This window comes from Barbus barbus (genome assembly GCF_936440315.1).
Source record: "Barbus barbus genome assembly, chromosome: 34".
Lineage (NCBI taxonomy): Eukaryota > Metazoa > Chordata > Actinopteri > Cypriniformes > Cyprinidae > Barbus > Barbus barbus.
The window spans coordinates 10,115,956-10,136,854 of NC_136762.1; the positions used below are offsets into that span (position 1 = coordinate 10,115,956).

Genomic DNA, 20,899 nt, shown 5'->3' on the forward strand with positions numbered 1-20,899 from the left:
GCACAAAAAGTATTCTTCGAAACATTATGGTTGAACCCCTGATGTCACATGGATTATTTTAACAATGTCCTTACTACGCTTCTGGACCTTGATCGTGATAGTACCCTTGTTACCATTCCAGTATCATTGGATTCATATCCATATGCACATAAATTAAATTCAACTTTGTTTTAAAATTTAGCTATGAATGAATAATGTGCTTTTTGTTGCACTCGGTTATTTGTCCACATCCCCACTGCTCTGCCTTTCATCACAGTGAAAAGAAATGATGCCATTTGGGTCGGATGCTCGGTAATGTCTATTTAAGGGTATCTCCGAATTTGTTTGTGATACTAAATAAAACACAGATGATGAAACCACAGTGGTAAACTAAGGAGGCTGACCTTGTCCTGCCTCTGTAACACAACCCCTAGAATGATCTGCAGGTCAGCAACCTTCCCCTGCCCTCCATTATCAGACCACACTCTCTCGCTCTCGCTCTCTTTTCTCCCGCTTCACTCCCACACTTCTCTCTCTCGCCCCTTGTGGGGGTTTCTCCTTATCTTTGTCTATGCAAAATGTACATAGGTCAGCTATTATACTCATGCAGCGGCCTTTTTAAGCTGTCATCACTTTCCTCATTATTACCAAATAATGCAACATTATAATGTCAACAGAGGTCATGTAGTATTATGTTCCGTTTCTCCTCCGCATTGATCAATACACAGCAGAAGCACAAAAAAACTTTGCTCATATGCCTTGTTGTGCGGTGAGGGACACGCATTTCCAGGTGACTGAATGATTGTGACGCAGAGCGATGTGGAAAGCGCTCTGTTATTGCTGAAAAACGAGACGGCGTCAGCAGCTTCTTGATGTCCCCCATTCAATGAGTAATTACTGCAAATCGCAAAGGCGAGCACCAGAGAGCCTGAAGACGCCTCATCCATTTTGACACTCATCTTTGCAATTTAAACCACCGGTGATCTCTCAAAAGGGCCTCCGCAATTGCGGCGCATTTGCACGGCATGATTTTCACTTGTCCTTGTCCGCCGAGCTCCTTATCTACAACGCCCTTCGTTATTATTCTCTGAAAATAACTTTGTGTTCAAGGTGAACAAAGCCTTGTGAAAGCTGGCTCACTTTTTAATTCTCTTCACAAGTCGCTGGCGTTTTTTTGAGTATTCATGGATTCATACGCCTGCTGTACATGTAAGCTAGTTAGGAAAGGAAGTCAAGGCTCCATGATATCAAAATCGGGGGTTGTGAGTTTTACGTTTATGCATTTGGCAGCCACTTTTATTCAAAGCGACTTTCTGCATTTCGAGTGTGAAGTGAATCCACAACCTTGGCTATGCTCTACCAGCTAAGCTACAGGAACGGGCCTTTTTTAGTCAGTTCACTTTGAGGTCACTGAGGTCAAAGCTCTGTTGACAAAAATGTGGAAAAAATACAGACTGAAAATGACATTTTAGACATACTAATACATCTAACATACAAAAAAAACCTAAAATGACAAATCACAGTAAAATGACTAAAATGTTAACTAAAATTAAAAACCAAAATAGCAAAATAAAAAATAGGAATAAAAACCATACTATTATTTGAATGATACTACAATAACACTGTTGTGATGTAGAAAACAAATATTTATTTTTTAAATAGATTTTATTCACTTTTATATATAAAAAATGTGCAAGTATCAAATCTTGGTGCATGACATTATTTCTAAAGCTATTTAAAAACAAGCCTCAAACCATTGGATATTACCGCCCTCATCAAGCAATTTAACGGTGTCTAATGTCAAATCACTGCATCATTCTGAACTATGAATGCCAACAAGAAGTGTGACCTGAACTGTGATGCTTGTTTTTAAGTTATGTAGAATTAAAGTTCAAAGGTCAGATGAAAAGTCCATTCCATCCTCTAAGGGTTTAAAACATTAGTCGAACATTAGTAGTGTCAGAGAATTGATGTGAAATCCTCAGTAAACATCATCCTTCAACGAATCAAACCATAATCCATGTTGCTTTAGCATTTACTGGACACCATTTGCCCAGGCATGTACTCTTGGCTCGTATCTCTCTGTCAATCACAGATGGCATTTACTGGCTAAAACAGGGACTGGGGCAATCTTGTGCCAACAAGGACATTCATCTGCCAAAGACAAATTGGTGCATTGAAAGTCGTTTAATAGATAGGCTTATGTGAAATATGGGGAAAGAGGGAGCACTTCTGGGGTTTGACAGCACTCAGAAATGAACATTTGCTTGGTTTACGACCTGTGTTGTCTCATTAAATATTCCTTATTAACACAGAGTAGTAAATATCTAGCCTTTTCGGTGCACTGCGAAATAATAAGACACCGTAGGCCTTCAGGTATTTATGATGCTAACATTGAAGTCATAAGACATCTTAAAGGAACAGTTCACCAAAAAATGACAATATTATCATCATTTATTCACCCTCTTGTCATTTGAAAACCTGTGTGATTTTAGGATGTTTTTTGGACTAAACTGACTTTCATTGTATGGACAAAGACAGCTGAATCATTCTTACTTTGTGTTTCACAGAAGAAAGAAATGCATGCAGATTTGGAACAATGAGGTTGTGTTTTAAGGTGCACTAACCATTTAAGCAATGAAAAAAAGATATACACAATGTGGTGAGGGACCGCACCAGCCTCAGGTCACTGGAGACTTGAGGATTGACCCATTGATAGATAAAGACAAAGGTCTCAGTGGTCAAGCTCGTTATCCTTGGCCACTCTGTTAGAGCCCTTATTTCCAACAAGACAGAAGATTGGAGAACCAAATACAACAGTATTGATTTTGCAATTGATAGTTGCATGCCTGCTATTGATCAGGATCAAGCATCTGCCATTTGCAGAGGTGTGCATTTTCCATTGGTAGTGGGTTTGCAATTAAGACCCGATTAGCATTCCAAGCTCATGTGTGATTTGTTGTAATGGGTGTTCATTAACTTGCTACTTTGCTTTTGGAGGTCAGAAGACAGATCCCAGAATCCCAAGGGCTGTAGCCTTTTGCACCTATTTTGCGACATTTTAGAATCTGTTATTTTGGGTATGCAATTACACAACACATCCATAAGCATAAACAAGTCTGTTTTTATTTGCAGAACAACAGTGAAATACAAAGTATGAGAAGTATAAAAGAATTATGAGAATTATTATTAGAATTAAAAATGAGGATTAATGTTAAATATAGTCGTTGTCGATGTTTTTTGTCCCAAGGACCACCTTCAAGACTCTGAGCCTAGTATGAAAATACCAGATTTTCTTGGAAACACTGTATATTAACTTTGATTAATTACATTAACAAACATTATTATATTATGCTAAACTAGTGTTGACCTAGTTTCCTAATTAATAACCTATAATTTGGCATTTATTGCACCACAGAAAGAAATCTGCATTCATAGAATGATGGATTTACTGTATCTATAAGCAATCAAATCAACCAAAGATAATTAAAAAAGGTTGTTGATTATCTATTTTAATATTTATATTTTCCATATCACTGTATGTACACTGTAAAAGAATCTACTAGCAATTTAAGTGAAAACAGTTTCCACGCTATATACAGTATATATATATATATATATATATATATATATATATATATAGTAAATGAATTTTATATAAGTACATGTACAGTATAGTGTTTATATTCTTACAAATGTACAAATATGTACCCTATAATTGAAAGTATTTTTAATAAATAGGCTTTTTTAAAGTTGTCCAATTTATCACGGCTGATCCTTCATAACCTGCCGGCCTCCTTTATTAAGTTCTTAATTAGAGAATTTGTGTAGCATTTTCTGGACTGTAAACATGTCTGTGTTTGAATTACAGGACTTACAAACTCAAGGCCAGCTTTACCTCTACCCCCACTTCCATCTCTTGCTGCAAAATCAATGGAGTGATGTAGGTATCTGGAGGAGGACATGGGGACAGGCTTAAGCAGACTGCTTGTCTGAGTTCCATTTCATGCATCAGCAGCTACAAGCTCAAACACCATGATCAGCCTTTGCTGTTCAACACTGCACTCCCTCACACTAGTATGCACAGTATGCACACACACACACACACACACACACACAGTCATGCAGACACAAGATGCATTCAGAAGGCAACACAACATGTTATTGGACGCCACAGTGATCTACTGAATATGAAGTCTTGCTGCAACAGTGCTTCCATGAAAACATTGCAGCATTCCTCTCTGGAAGAATAATTCAGCATCTGTCAGTTCATTCTCTGACAGCAGTTTGACACAGACAATACAGAACAGGACAGAGGTATGCACTTATATACACACTTAAATAGTTCTCAACTGGTGAGCCGAGACTCAAAAAAAAAATAGTCGTGGGTCTGACAGCAGGGAAAAAATAATGATAAATGCAACTAATAAAAATAAATCATATTAATTTCAAAATTCTTAATTATAAATTAATTCTGACACAGAGGGGCTTTTCTTTTTCCCAAAAATGCTAGTTAATGTTATCACATTGGACTCAAACTTACTGACTTCGCGCACACAATGTACAACATCTTCCTCCAAAAAAAAAAAAAAAAAAGTATTTTTTTCTCACTTTGTTACACTTGTGGTGTTGCTGTTGAAATATTACCAGCCTACAAATAATTGCTTATAAATATGTCGTTATGCTATATTATTACCAAATATTAAATTCAGACTTTTTGTCAATTAGTTTTCTTTCAAATAGCCTCACTGATCTTAGCTTGTGCACCTCAGTGAAGTGTTTTCAGTGAACATGAGTGCCAAAATTATACACAAATAATGCTTTTTTTCTCTCAAAAACTGAGGTGCATTAACTCAATCATCAATGAGGCCTAAGATCAATTAGTTCCAAAAAGAAATACAAAACCTGCACTAATTTGAATTTTTTTTTTTTTTTTTTTTTTTTTTAAGCCAGTAATTTTTGACCAGGAGTACCAATTTTGTAAAGGCTTTTCAGCTCATCATGAGGGTAAAAGTAAAATAAAATAAATAAATAAAATAGATTTATAATTAATAACTGCACACAGTTACAAAAATACATTTGATTTATTTACTTATTTATTTTTTGATAATGGGTCTAATGTCAAATCTGGGTAATGAAGCCAAACTATGAGAACCACTAATGGCTAAAGGTTATAGGATTGGATCCAAGTAACTCAGTAAATGAAAGGTCACTCATCTTGAGCAAGGTGTTTACCAAGTTGTACTGTCCAAATGTACTGTTAATTTAATAGATGGATAAAATGCCCGTAAACACACTGGCAGCCATTTTATTCGTCTAAATCAGAGAACAAATAATACCGTGTGATATCTCTGATTCTATTTCTGACAGCGCACTTCCAAATATAAGCTACTGTGTCCTCTAAGTTCCAGCTTAATTGCCTGTTTATAGATAGTGAGTCACTATGAGGACATGCATCTGAAGACCTTTCTCTTTACTGTGGCCATAACAAACCGATGAACTCTGGCTGCTGACCTGTAGGTGTATTATAAGAAAGCCAGCTGCCTATAGCTGAAGCTAATTCATCATGACATGGTCAATGAGGATCACACTGGTATGGCCTGCAGGGAAACTTGCATTAGTTTGCTGTCCACTGCACAATGTGTCTTATTCAGGGGGTATAGGACTGACTGATGAGAAACAGGTTAAGCAAATTGGGGCAGAAAACATTTCACACTGAGCATTCCAAAAATTGATGTCTTGCACAGTGACGTTACAAGCTAATATGTTAATTGTGTGATATTATTATTAAACCACAAAACCAAATTTAGCTGATGATATGTATAGTGTGGATCATTTAATTTAAAAAATATATATATATATTCTGGTACTGATAATAAAGGTTTAAATAAAATAAAATATAAATAAAATAAATAAATACATCATTGAATTTATTTATGCATGTATTTTTATTTATACAGTGTATATATATATATATATATATATATATATATATATATATATATATATATATATATATATATATATATATATAGTGCCCTCCATAAGTATTGGAACAGTAAAGACAAAATTGCTCTGTTGGCTGTGGAGTCAAGACATTTACAAATATGATTAAAAGATGAATATGAGATAAAACTACAGAATGTCACATTTTATTATTGGGTGATTCAACACATAGATGTTTTACCAGCTAAGACGTTCAGCACTTTTAGAGTTTCATCCCTCTATCTGATGTGAGCATAAGTATTGGAACAGTTGCCTCTCAGGTCTTTCTAAGTGATCAGCTGTGTCCTGTTGCATTAATTCTTCAGATATTAAAAGCAGGGAATGTGTCGTATCAGTTATATCCATTACTTCTGTATTCTGAATCTTGCATTCGATAATGACACACACAAACCAAGATGAAGACGAGGGAGCTGACTTTGAGAGAAAAGCAAGCAATTTGGATGCTAAAAGAAAAGAGGAAGTCAGTTAGAGCTAAAGCAAAAACAAAGGGCATGGAGAAATCAAGAGTTTGGAAACCACCAGCAACAAACAATGACCTGATCAGCTGAGAAAACAACAGTAGTTGATGACAGACAAATCATAAAAGCTGTGAAAATGAACCCTAAAAGACGTGTCTGTTAAATTACCAACAACTCACCAAGAGCTGATAAAATGTAAAAAAAAATTGTAACTTGATGCTACACAGCAAGATGCAAACCTCTGACCAGCACCAAAAATAGAAAGGCAAGATTAGAGTTTGCAAAAAAGCACAAAGGTGAGCCAGAAGAGTTTTGGAACTGTGTTTATGGACCGATGAGACAAAGATGAACCTTTATCTAAGTGATGGGAAAGCAAAAATGTGAAGAAAACAAGGGAACTGCAAAAGATGTGTAAAGCATGGTGGAGGTGGTGTCGTGGCATGGGCATGTATGGCTGTCTCTGGAACAGGCCTTCTCAACTTTACTGATGACTTATGTATGATGACAGTAGCAGAATGAATTTGGAAGGGTACAAAACCATCTTGCCTACCAATATTCAAGAAAATGCCACCAGATTCATTGGGAAGTGCTTCATATTGCATCAGGACAATGACCCAAAACACCCTGCCAGGTCAAGGAATTTATAAGAGCAAAGAAATGGAAAGTCTTAGATTGCCCAGGTCAATCTCCAGATATAAATCCGATTGAACATGAATTTCACCAGCTGGAGAGGAGAGTAAAGGCAGAAACTCCCCAAAACAAGCAACAATTGGAATTGGCTGCATTAAAGGCTGGAAAAGCATTTCAAAGGATGAGACCAAGAGTCTGGTGATGTCTATGGGCCACAGACTCACTGCTGTGATTATGCGCAAGGGATCTGCAACTAAATAATAGCTTTTAATCTTTTATATCTGCCTTATGTTCAACTGTCCCAATACTTATGCTCACATCAATGAGTGGGATGAACTCTAAAAGTGCTGTTCTTTTATTTGGTAAAACATATATGTGTTGAAACGGCTAATAATAAAATGTACATTCTGTAGTTTTGTCTCATATTCATCTTTTAATCATATTTGCAAATGTCTTGACTCCACATCCAACAGAGCAATTTTGTCTTTACTGTTCCAATACTTATGGAGGGCACTGTATATATGATAATATATATATATATAATCGGTCAAAAGTTTGGAATAATTAAAATAATTATTATATATAATTTAATTTAATAATAATAATAATAATTTATACACATACACTACTGGTCAAGTCTGGAATAATTGACATGAATAACATTGTTTTTATGTTTTGATGTCATTTATTTGATCAAAAACACAGTAAAAACAGTTAAATATTATTGCAATTAAAAAATAACTGTTTTCTATATTAATACATTTTAAAATCTAATTTAATCCTCTGATGACAATATCATTATATGAAAAACAAACAGGCAGAAAATTTCTTTACCAAAAATTTGCATTTGTGTTTCAGTGAAAGAAAAGTCAATGCAAGGGTCAGTAAATTATAACAGAATTAAAATTTTTGAGTGCATTGTCCCTTTACCTCCAAGAGCTCCTCAGCTTGTATCCCTCATTGCTTTAAAATGCCCAATTAACACAAGGAACGATCTGGTGGAGAAGTATTTGGGGAAATCAAATTCCTTTTTAACAGGCCCCTTGCAGGAAAGCCAGCAATAGGCCCCTTTATCTAATATATGCCAAGAATAATTAGGTTATTGCAGCACTGCCTGTTGTTGCTCAGTAATTAGGCTAGTCTCTTATGGATTCACTCCAGGTCACAATGACCTTGAGGAAGAGGGAAAATATTGCCCACTATTGACATCTAAACTGAGGATAGCGGGTCAATTCCCACAGCCAGCAGGTGCACCCTGATCACGTAGCGTGCGTTCCAGCGCCGGCGATGCGGAAAACCGTTGGAAGTTGAGGACACGGAGATGAAAAGGAATGTATGATGAAGTGTACCAAGGTCCTCAAGGAGACAATGAAGGCTCTGCCCCTCCCATGCCTCTTCCTGCATCTCTAGTCCGTGCTCTTGGCCTTGCTTTTGAGGTAACTTAAAAAAAACACAAGGGCATGTAGACTGAACCAAAGAGTTGCAGATGTACCTTTTGTTTTGGAATAAAAAGCTTTTTTACTTTTTTTCAAAAGACTAAGCTGCATTTAAACTGATTTAACAAGTGTTTTGGAAAACACATGCCTATGCTCAGACATAAAAATTATTTATATATAATATAAATTATACTATAATATTATAATATGATTTGTAATGTCTCTATAATGTTTATTATATTTTAAAGACAAATCTCAGTACATGCTATTTTTATATACACAACAAACTCACATTCACAACTCTTATATCTTTTGTACTTTTTCATTGCAACTTTTTTTAAACACTGCTTTCCCTGGAAAACATTATAAATGAGGCTTTAAGGGTCACCTTGTAAATTGTATCTGTAATTTTCTAGCAAAACAATACTGAGCGATCCACGCTTTTAAACTAATTTTTGTGGTTATAAATATGTGCATCCTGTATTTTAATATGGTGATAACAGATTTTGTTCATCCGTGCTGTTATGCAATGTACAAGCCATTAAAGATCTTCTGTCATCCACATTCTGCCAACATGGCTAGTTACAGTGTGGTAATTGGTCATATTGGATCCTTAATCAAAAAGCTTATTGTTTCTGCTGCCTGAAAAGCAACGATTACAGTCCCATATGCTGAGATGAAATGAAACAATTATATGTGATGGAAGCCAAAAAATCTTTAAAGAGAAATTTCTAGTGGTATGCAACACCCATAAAGGGACTAATATGTGTCACATACAAATAATCCACACATTTATCTTATTCTTAGTTAGAATTCCTATGGATTTGTTACATGTAAAAGGAAATCTATTTGCAATTAAAATGTACATGCATTACACAAACATTATAATCTGTCATGATGACACATTGATGAGTTGCTAGTGGCAGGGACATCATTGTGCATCTATTTTTTGGCAGTTTAGTCTCATTTAGGCACGAATATATCTATTTTGTGGGTATTTTTCAAGTCATTTCAATGGCAAAAACTGTCCCAATTAACCTAAATTTGAAGTGCCTTTAAAAATCCACATGGATCAAGAATGAGTCTGAACAAGCTTGGATCATGAACAAGCACGACATTTCTGACAAGATGCATTGAGGCATAAACTGGATATGTGTTAAAAGCAGATAAAATTCAACAAGAGGTCACCCAGAGGGGTCATCCAGTCATCAGCAGGAAACAGGAGAGGTCATGAAAGGTCAGACTGATAAACACCTTCATTGATGGGTGTGAGTCACCAGCAGGGCAGGAAATGAGCTCCACCCCTCAGGGGGTCATCAGAAGTTAAAGGTCCCAGGGAGGACACTGTTGTATGACGCAGGAGAGCGCAGGCTGCTCAGGGATAGCGCAGATGAGTAGGCAGTTCTGGTGCAATAAAAGTTGTGAATCACCTCCTCCTAGGCAGGACAGGCTGAGCTGTTAGTATAAAGTGACATGACTTATGTCTATTGAAGGACTACAGCATTTTACGGCTTCCAAAAATCTGCATAAATTAATAATGAATGAATATATAAATATGCATACATGAATGAAATTAATAATTAATTCACTTGAATAAATTCAACATCTTTCATTTTTCTAATGTTCATACTGCTGATGTCAACATCTAAAATTAATTAATCAATAGTGCAAGTCATTTACATCAGGATGGAGGGAATTTAGGGTTTTTTCATATAGCAAGGTGATCAATATTGATGGCCTGTGGACAGCCGATCGCAGCTGAAAACTGGTGAGGGACAAAAAAAAAACAACAACAACAACAACCAAGGCTGTACTGCTTTGGAGGCAAAATTGCATAAGGAATCTAATTAGAAGTGGTGTGACTGACCGTTCGAAATGAAAAATGGCAAACCTGACTATCTCTATGCATTTGACAAGGCCAGTACAGGACAGAAGTGACCAGGCTGGGTATCAGAGAGCACTTTTCATACATTTATAGCAATAAGTTAAAACGTGTGAAATTGTGTAAAAAAAAATTGTGTTGATGTGAGACAGTTTGTGTGGTAAATATATATATATATATATACATATATATATACATACATACATATATACATATATTAGAATATTTCAATATATTTCAATGAGTCTACTCAAAATGCCCAGTCAGTAGCACCTGTTAAAGCTATTTTATACACAAAAATATTAAACAGCACAGCTGTTTTTAACACTGGCTATAATAATAAATGTTTCTTGAGCAGCAGATCAGCAGATTTGAATGATTTCTGTAGGATCATGTGACAATGCAGACTGAGTAATTGCTGCAGAAAATTCAGCCTTGCCATCAGTGGAATAAACTACATTTTAAAATATATTAAAATATGAAAAAAATTTTAAAGTGTGATAATATTTCACAATATCCCTGTTTTTACTGTATTTTAGATCAAATAAGTGCAGCCATGGTGCGCATGAGACTTGTTTCAAAAAACAAGAAATTTACTGACATCAAACTTTTGAATGCCAGTAAAATAAATTATCATTATTATTATATTCAGCCTTACATTGTTGCCTTTCACGTCACATCCCAGGATGGTCGCTAGTGATGTTTGTGGGACTGTGTGCGTTCTTGTTCTTGCTCCATTCTGAGAAACTGCCATTGAGATGAATGAGAATGCTAATGGATGGCTTTCTCCAGGTGCTATGGTCCTCCTTAGTCTAAAACATAATGAGAAAGCCATGACTACACTCCCTTTCATGCAAACACTCGTAAAAAAATCGGTGTAGTATTTACTCAGCGTTCTAAATCTAACCGACCCTGAGATGTATTTAGGGACTGTGACTTGCTCTCCCGAGAACAAACACGAACACACAGGCTATATATTAAGACATTCACAGGGAGGTCTCTGTTCCAAGAAGACCTCAAATAAACTGGCACATAGTGACCAAGAGGATGCAGCTGGACCATCTATCTGACTCCCGGCGCTTAAGCTGAATCGACAGAGAAGGGAAAAGGGGGGAGAATGAGAGTGAATGAGTGAAAGAGAAAGAAAGAGAGACGGATGAAGGCAGAAAGGAGTAGACTCAAGAGCACAATGTGTGCACCTGGATAAAGCTCCCCCACATTACTCAGCTCTCATCCGGCCCGGTCTGGATACGCTCATCAAAGACCCCTGCTGTCTGAACACCCCTCCCGCCTTCTGCAACTTTCCTTTCGGTTTAATAACTCCTCTTCCTGCTCTTTCAATTATTTTTACAGCATCACGTCAGAGTTTTAAATACCTCCTGGGACTCCGAGGGGTCTTGGAACGGCTTTAAGAGCCTCATACAGAGGACATTAAGCTTTAGCAACACAGCCATCATTTTAAAGTTAGCAAAGTTCTTTTTTTTTTTTTAAAGCCAGAGATATCAGAGACCCTGATTACACTGATATACATCCACCTTGCATTCATTTTTTCTGTCGCACTTGTTGATTTAACTATTCTGAAGAAAAAAAAACAAGCCCATTTGTCTCTGTTTGTCTCCCAGCATGCTGCTGGGGCAGGCTACTCTATAAAAGGCAGCTTTAACACTGAGGCAGAGAGGCCAATGGCCCCGCATAGCTCTGAGGGACAGGAGTACAGAAGGTCATCTACAGCATGGCTGATGAGGCACTGTCTGTAACCCAACTCACTGAGGGAACAAAAGGCCACAGAGGTCACGACCCCTCACAGTCTCTCAGCCGAGTGCAAAGATAGGAGTTCAGAGAGACAAAGAAAGGGATGTGGATAAAGTGAGTCATTAGCAGCTATTCAGAACTGCATGTGTCAAATATCTCCAAAAAATATATATATATATAATAAAGTACAGTGAATATCGGAAAAAGAAAACTTTTCAAAAATATTCAAAAGTCTGAGACCACTATAGTGAAAATGCATTTATTTTGCATTGGCAAGTATTTAGTTTGTCACATTTTTTGCAGCAGATTTAAAAACTTTCAAAGATCATTTTGTGCTTTTGTGCCTGACTATAATAATAAAGTATAATAATAGCATTTACAGAACACTTTTTCCATTTAAAATCTGGAAACTAGGATTTACAATAAAATATTAAAAGTTTAAAAAAAAATTTAAATGTATGTTTTAAAATGTATATAACAATATATAACATTATTATTATACATTAATAAAATTTTATTAAAAACAGATTATATTATAATAATTATTTATTCAATTATTTATATATTAATGTATTTAATTATATATTATTTGTTGCTATAAATTATTGTTTCTAGATTATTGTTGATATAATTGGTATATCAATTATTATTATAATTGATATAATAATAATTGTTGTTATTATTACTATTATTACTATTACTAATATTGTAAATTACATAAGAATGTATTTAATTTATTAAATTATATTTGTTATTTCTATTATAAATAGGCAAAGGAGATTTGATAGAGTGCATTCATCTAACAAACATTTTTCCTTAATCATTTAAATCTTTTCTATCAACATTATTTCCTTCTTTCACCAGATCCAGTTGCTTCACTACTCTTAGGTGTGAAATCTGATGTATTGAAAATACATAAAAGCTCTCATCATTGTAATTTTATAAAAACTACACCACAAGGCAATATTTCAACAGATGAGCACCTGATGGGTCATGGAGAGCTACTTTGCACTTCTTTCCCCATTCTTTATGTATTGTACCGCCCACAATCACGCTAATACCTCTGTCCTAATCGCTGTAGCACAAGGCCCTCTGGAAGACTCCGACTCCATCACTTAATCCTGCGTCCTGTTTGATTCTGCAAGGCACTCATCGCAAGGCTACGTGAACAGAGTGGAATATGGTTTCACGCTCGGCTGGTTATTTGATTAGGTATACCGAAGGTTTATGTGATAAAGCGCCAGCCAGGTCTCGCTGTAGTAAGCTCTGTTCCAATTCAGAGACAAGGACAAGAGGAACACATGTACTGTATGGGACAAGCCCAGAGTTTAATGTCATCCTGCTGCATTGTGTTCCACACACCGTCCTGAGAGGCTAAAGCACGACTCCCACAGATTCAAGTTTATAGGAAGTTCTTGTTCTTGTGAAACAGAGCCACTAATACAATAAAACAGCATTTGGAAATGGACTGGTTGTTCTTTTTCAGAGAGGTACGGGTTTAGCTTGAGGATAAACAGGATCATTATCTTCTTTCATTAAATTGTCTGGTGCTGTATTATAGATTTCTGTAAATGCTACCAACTTTCATCTGCATTTAGCCAAGCCGTCCCTCACATATACCATTATTGACATACATGCTGCCATTTTCTGGCTCTAAATAAACGTTTGTAGGTTTAGCTTTGCTCGGTAATCTGTTAACCACATCATTCCTGCATTTGGCCCAGGCTTGTCTGCAGTGTGACATGAGGGGCCGTGGGCAGGCCGATTAGAAAGCTGCTTCATTACCCTTTGTCACATCAACTCAGATTTATGGCGCCTAATGGAGAACACTCTGTTTCTGCAATTTACTGAGGGAGATGGGAAATCTGAAGCTTTTTGCTATCAAGTCCAGTCACTGCGCTTTGGAAGAGAGAATGACTTTTTTAAGCGGCGAGATCAGACTGCTTGCTCTGTCAGACTGTTTTAGTTTGCAAATGGTTTCATTTATTTCAGAGATGTACTGGCAAAGCGATGTGTTGGGTTGTTCAAATGAGAATCGTAGATTATTTTGGCCAACTGCATTCTGAAGAGATTTTATTAATTCGGCTGTGAAATGCAAACAAAATAAGTGAAGCACTCACACAACTGATTGGCTCAAGGGTAGCATCTGCTGGCTTTAAACGGTACTGCAGTCTGTAGTGACACGTAGCGGTGCTTGCTCATTTATGTTTCCATGAAGTGCTTTTAAGGATGGTTTCCACAGTTATTAACATCGTAAATCTAGAAAAGCTATTTATATTTTCATTTTTAACTTTTTAATGTACATTTAAAACTGTTTTTTTTTACGCTGCTGCGTGAGTGTTTCTAAAACAACAGCTGAGGGAGTGACGACAAATTTGACATCTTCCTCTCTTTTGACTAGTGACTCTCTCTCATAGAAATGCTATTTCTTTTGCTAATGGGGCAAATCACAAAAAAAAAATCCGTTCACCACTATGGAAGTTTTACAATCATGGTGCCTTGTTTCTGAGAACTATGTTTAAAAAAAAAAATCAAGCTGTTGAGTATTTATTAAGTATTATTAATTAGCCTATTATTACTCTTCTTATGTATTATTAAAAAAACTGCAATCTTACTTATTTTAACCTTAGTCTGATAAAAATGTCATACTGTGCTTGTTTTAGTGTTTTGTTTCAAGACAGACTGTTCTGTTCGAGATGTCTTCCTTTGGACGTCATTGGCACAGGTGAAGGAATTATGAGACGTCACTGCAGAGTAGCAAGTTCACCTTCAGAAGGTCATATAGTCAACGCTTAGTTCAAAACCATAAAACACTCAACTTTCTATGCTTCTTCTCAGCTTTCAGAACATACTGTCTGTGCTTGGAGCTGATGTGCTGCTAAGAAGTTTGTAAAATGTGCTTTTCAAAAGTTCAGAGTGTTCCAAAGCTTGTATGTTCTGGCAACCCTAAATCACTGTCGTGAGCACTGTCACCTATAAGGTTAGAGGCTAACTGAATTCCAAAACATTTTATTGAAGTGATTATTTACACAGGAATCAATTGCTTATGAAATGGAACTTTTAGTTAATTCATTTAATGCATAGAAAAATTACATTAGAAGTCCAAGATTTCATTTTGTTGAGTGGTATACTACAGAACTGTAAGCTTTCCAATAAATTGCTTTTATTCAAAAATGAATTAATGGCTCGATAGATGTAGGCTACGGTTGAATGATTTATGAATAAATGGATGGATGGATGACTAAAGAGAGAGACTGACAGATGTATGTTTAAGTTGAGGGATGCTAATGTTCTTCTTCCAAAGCCCTTATTATCTCAAGTATTATTATATATTTTCATATAATATGCTAAGTTTGTATATCAAACTGAAATAGTTTCAAACAACATTCTTGATTAATTAAAACATGTCTGATTTGTCTTTAGTGTACTTAATGAAATCTGATTCTGATTCTACTCATGCATTGTTGTCAAAATTAAAAGCATGTACTGCATAAATGCAATGATACATCTATAACTAATATATAAATAACATACATTTTAATAAAATATTAACATCAGTATATTAATAGTATATTATACCCACACCAATCATGTTTGTTCCAGTATTGATATTATCTTTATTTTTATTTTATGAAGGCTATTTGCCAAATGCTTGCCATAATTACTTCTGATCTTTGTTGCCCCCTGCTGTCTGTGTTAGTTAATCATGTGTTTAGGTCTACATTTTACAGAATTTACTGAAAAAATTTGATTCCTTTAGGTATATTTGTACTTTTTTCACAGATGCCTCATGTGCAGTGATATCAGAATGATCAATAACCATTTGCACTTGTTTTAACAAAGCGGATAATTTGATATCTTAGTGACAATTTTAAGTAAAGCTGTAATAAAATGTACTTGTCTGATATATTGGATTCTAAAGAGGAAAATATCCATCATATTTTGGCAATTTAACTTTAGTCTTGAGAGCTAAACATTTGCAAATGCCTGCAGTCCCTAATATCTCTCCTCAAAGCAATAACTAGTTTCAAACTTCTATGGAAATGCCAGAGCCTAAAAACAATTAAAGACTAATCTTTAGACAGATTACCCATAAGGCCTGTCCGTGCCCCAGCTGTAATAAGCATTGAATTCACTTGGCTTCACGGCCCTGAGGTGCATGCTATTAGAGATGATTTTGCCAGCTGGCCTGTAATTTCAACTTTGAGATGAGATTTGCATTTTTAATAAGAGGTAAGAGGCCATGAGATGTTATGAAATAACTGAGTGATTTAGTATAGAATGAGAAGTGGTCCAAGTACAGATCCCAGTGGAACACTAGAGGATTGTTGGTGTGCAGATTAATTGGATGTTTTCTATAGTACCTGACAGGCTTAGTAATGCAGGAGGAATATGAATTTAAGAGCTCTGCACTTTAGATGGCCATCTCACAGAATAGTGTGGTTTATGGTTTCAGTTATTAAAGAATTATATTATAAAATAGAAGTACATTAATTGTGATATTTCAGAAAGAAAAAAAGTCCTTAAATGGTTCCTTCCTACGGATGTAATGCATTGTGGTTGTATCTGCTAGTGCTGGAACAGATAGTGATCTCAATATTAAAATAGCCAACTTATCAGAGTCAGATAAATCAGATAAATTATTGGTAAATAAGGGAAAATATTAAGAAATAAATAAGTGAAAGATTAAGAAAAGATATAGTGGAGTTACAGGCTTGATAGAAGATCTCAGATCTTGCATCTTGGCTAAAACAATTCAGAAGCTACAGACATTAAGCTAGCAGAGAATTACCGAAAAATAATTTTACTTCCTTGTACAGGAACTAAACTGACATCTATATCTAGTTACATGAAACCTGTCATGCAGCATTACTGACATGCTTTAGGAAGAATGTATTGTATTGTCAGTACAAGGTGTAACCGAGGTATATAAAGAAATATGTTCCTCCGCATGATCAGACCAGCTTCCATCATGAAGACTCTAGTGTGTGCTCTTATTGTGGTGCTTCTCTGCAGTGCCTCAGGTAAGACAAAGCTTTTCTTTTTTCATCTATCTATCCATCCATCCTTTATCTTCCTGCTCAAAATGGGTTAGAGCTTACTGAATCATACAAATTCGCAAATTAATCATTTCAGTGCAATTCGTGAAATGGTTCAACTGATTAAAGAATAGATTCAAACGAAAGACTTTTTCATGAACAGGACATTGCTATCATGTCTCATAGCGGGTCATGATGTCATCACTTCAAAACAATGAGGAAGGAAGGTTATTTAGTGCTGTCAAATGATTAATCGCAATTAATCGCATCCAAAATAAAAGTTTTTGTTTACATAATATGCGTGTGTGTGCTGTGAGTATTTATTATGTATATATAAATACACAAACATGCATGTATATATTTAATAAAAACATGTTATGTTTATATATTAAATATATTTATAAATAATATAAATTATATGAATATAAAATTTATACATAAATAAATGTAAATATTTTCAAAATATATACTGTGTGTGTGTATTTATATATACATAATAAATATACAGAGTTCACATACATATATTATGTAAACAAAAACTTTTATTTTGGATGCGATTAATCGCGATTAATTGTTTGACAGCACTAGATTATATAAAATGTAGTGAAATAAATTGTCAAATATTACGATTTGGAATGTAGTTTAAAGTTTTTCAAAATGCTCTGATGAAGTGCAGATATTTTCACCATTGCTATCTTTCTGTCTAATATGTAACAGTGCACTCGCTGACATGTTACACCTGTGTGGATGGGGACTGCAAGACCCCAACTCAATGCCCAGCCTCAAGCAACTTCTGCAAAACAGTTTCAACAGGTAAGCAATTAATATGAAAATAATTTATTTACTAAATTTTCAATAGTCATTAATATCCAATGTCATTTTTGTATCATGATATACGACCTTCTGTTAATGTTTTGAATTTTATTCTATTTTGTACTTTTTTTTATTAGTTTTTTTTTTTTTTTTTTAATATGTCTATATAGTTTTAGTTTATTTAGTAGTCATTTTAGCTCTTCAACTTAAACTAAACAAAACTGAGAAATGTTGCCATGGCAACTAGCTTAAATAAAATATATTTTTTTAAAATATTTTATATATTTTAGTTAGTTCATTTTATTTCAAGTAATGAAATTTTGGTTTTAATTTTAGTTTTTGTTAACAAAAATAACCTTAGTAACAGATTCATATTTATTACCCCTCGGTTGGTGATTAAAAAAGGAGAATGTCCTTTCTTCATTAGAGGTCTGTATTGTAGAAGTTAAGATAGGATATTGAGCTGTTTTCTCATTATGCTCTAAACCATAGCCACTGTGTTCAGCCGGACATGTGAGGAGTTCTGTGTTCCTGGAGTGAACATCCACTGCTGCACTTCTGATCTGTGTGACTGATCTCTCAACGTCATTGAGTCATCGAATCAGTCACTAATGTTCATTGTAATAACATAGCACAAAAAATATCACTGGGTTACTCTAGGTGTTTCATTTTTCTAATGACTTTTTCCCATCTGAATCAACACGATTTGCTTTACATAGCACAGCTTAAAGGAATGTCTAATAAACTTGGTTTCTGTCCCAGCTCTGTATGATTTGATTTATGAATTAAATAAACTTTGCTCAGTAAAATGCTGTGTATGTGTGTGTTCAGTATCAGAGGAATTTAGGTCATTCAAGAGAGATGTTAAGATGCCATATGCGCCTGGATTAACTGCTGCTTTTAACAGATGAGAAGACTGGAAGCTAGACATGCAGTCCAGGCATTAATATCTCTCACGAAATGCAAAAAAAAATAAAATAATGCATATCAATTGTTGATTAAAGGTGATTTAAACAATTACTTGCATGTTTCCAAACAAGCCTAACTCCATTAGAGACGATGAGATGCTCTGTACACTTTATCAACCAATTTTCTTAGTCAACAAGTTTATTGTTCAGTCTGGGTATTATACACAGATTACTATTGTGCTCATTTTATTATGCATAATAATACTAACTGTAATTAAATTTTTTGAAATTTACATTGCAGTCTTCTATACATGCATAAACACACATTATTTAAAAAATACCTTCCCTGTATGTACACAAAAAAATTGGGCTGCTTCTAATAATGTTAATTCAAACAAGGAAATATGGGTCAGACGTGAATTAATCCTCCCGTCTTTATTTCCATTTCCATGACTGAAGGGTTTGTTATTAAAGAGATTGAGGATTTTCTTCCTTTAAAAATAACCAGCTGGGAAGCTGCGCACCTTCTTTCACACAGCAACCTGCACAGCAATTTATCTTGTCATGTTCTTTAATGGACAGCAAAAGATTAAGAGCCAGAGGCCTCTGTGTGTTGAATTGACATGGCATTTTTGTCAATTTACAAGTTCTAAGAAATGAGCAAGTGAATGAGCTGTCGTTTCTGAGAATCTGAGCTCTTTCGCTGATTAAGGGAGAGAGATATTTCCAAGATTTGTCAAGAAAGAGGAAAAAAAGAGGGGGAATAGGTACACATAACAGTGATGGATTAAACTTTAACTGAGGTTGCAGAAAAAGGCCTCTTTTGTCATCTTGGATTGGCCACGGTCAAAGTGAATTCCAGTTTGCAACCCATTTTAGTTCTACAATTTGAGTATAATTTGACACTAAATGAGGAAAAAATGTTGGGTGGGGTTTAATTGTATCTATTGCAAGCTGATTGGACAGTGAAAGTGGGTGTTACCCACCATAAAATTGTTAAAATGATCCCTAAATACCCATTTGTCAATAAATGATGTCAGCATAAAGGAAAGTCATATAAGAGAAAGATACATTTTTTTGCAACAATTGCATATTTTAATTTTGAATAACACCACTAATGGATTGCACAATGGATTATGCATAATAAGACCAGGAATGTGCATTAAGAAATTCAATAGGCTTCCTTTTTATTTCTTGTTGATTTTACAATAGAATCTGCTACTTGACATATCTCAGAATATGCATTTGTAAACATGCAGAGCTTATCATTAAATTTACGAGGGCACATTAATTATTTGAGTGCATTAGTTTGCTAGTGCCAGACCAGCCATCACCTCAAACTGCCCTTTTCATTGCAACATACAAGAAATGAACAGATTGCATAAATGGGCAAACTTCCAAAAATCAAAACAAGCAGATTATCACTGAAGCAAATCAAATGTCTGATGACCTTCACATTCATCTGCGTGCATAGTCAGAGAGAAACCATGAACACCTTGGTTTCATATTGACCCATTTTCTGCACCAGCTTAGACATTCTTGAAGCAGATTCACCTTCTGGCCTGAGGTCTGAAATGGTGCGTTGTGCACCATAATCATCTGGGTCTATTTCAAGACAATTCCAGATATAAGCTACTTAAGGACTGTTGACAAGACATCACATGCACTTTGGCTAAGAAACACTAGCTGTGCTAGCAGGTAGTGTCATATGCCAAGACAGCGCATCCTCGGCAGGGCAGATTTCCTCTATAGTTGAGAACAGAAGAAAAAAGCTTTGCACAAGCGAATAAAGTTCTTATTACAAAATGTCATTCCACACTCCTTGAGTAGAATGTAGAAAGTGAAACTGCACTTAAGGGGAAATTTCTGTGTGACCTGAGCTTTACAGTTTACGAACCAGTGAGGATGATTCAGTCGTATTAAATACAATTTTTGAGCTTAAGTTAGTTCAGAAGGTTCCATATGAAGTATATTTTAGGTTACCTAATGTGTTTTA

At 35.2% G+C, this 20,899-nt stretch overlaps 1 protein-coding gene across 1 annotated transcript; it reads left to right on the forward strand.

Moving 5' to 3' along the window:
• The first annotated feature begins 17,076 nt into the window (after positions 1–17,076).
• On the forward strand, positions 17,077–19,195 carry LOC306854172 (lymphocyte antigen 6D-like). Its single transcript, XM_079391988.1, has 3 exons — positions 17,077–17,167; positions 17,900–17,995; positions 18,488–19,195. Exons 1-3 carry the CDS (start codon positions 17,083–17,085, stop codon positions 18,568–18,570), a joined length of 264 nt encoding a protein of 87 aa, XP_079248114.1. The 5' UTR covers positions 17,077–17,082; the 3' UTR covers positions 18,571–19,195.
• The last annotated feature ends 1,704 nt before the right edge of the window (positions 19,196–20,899 follow it).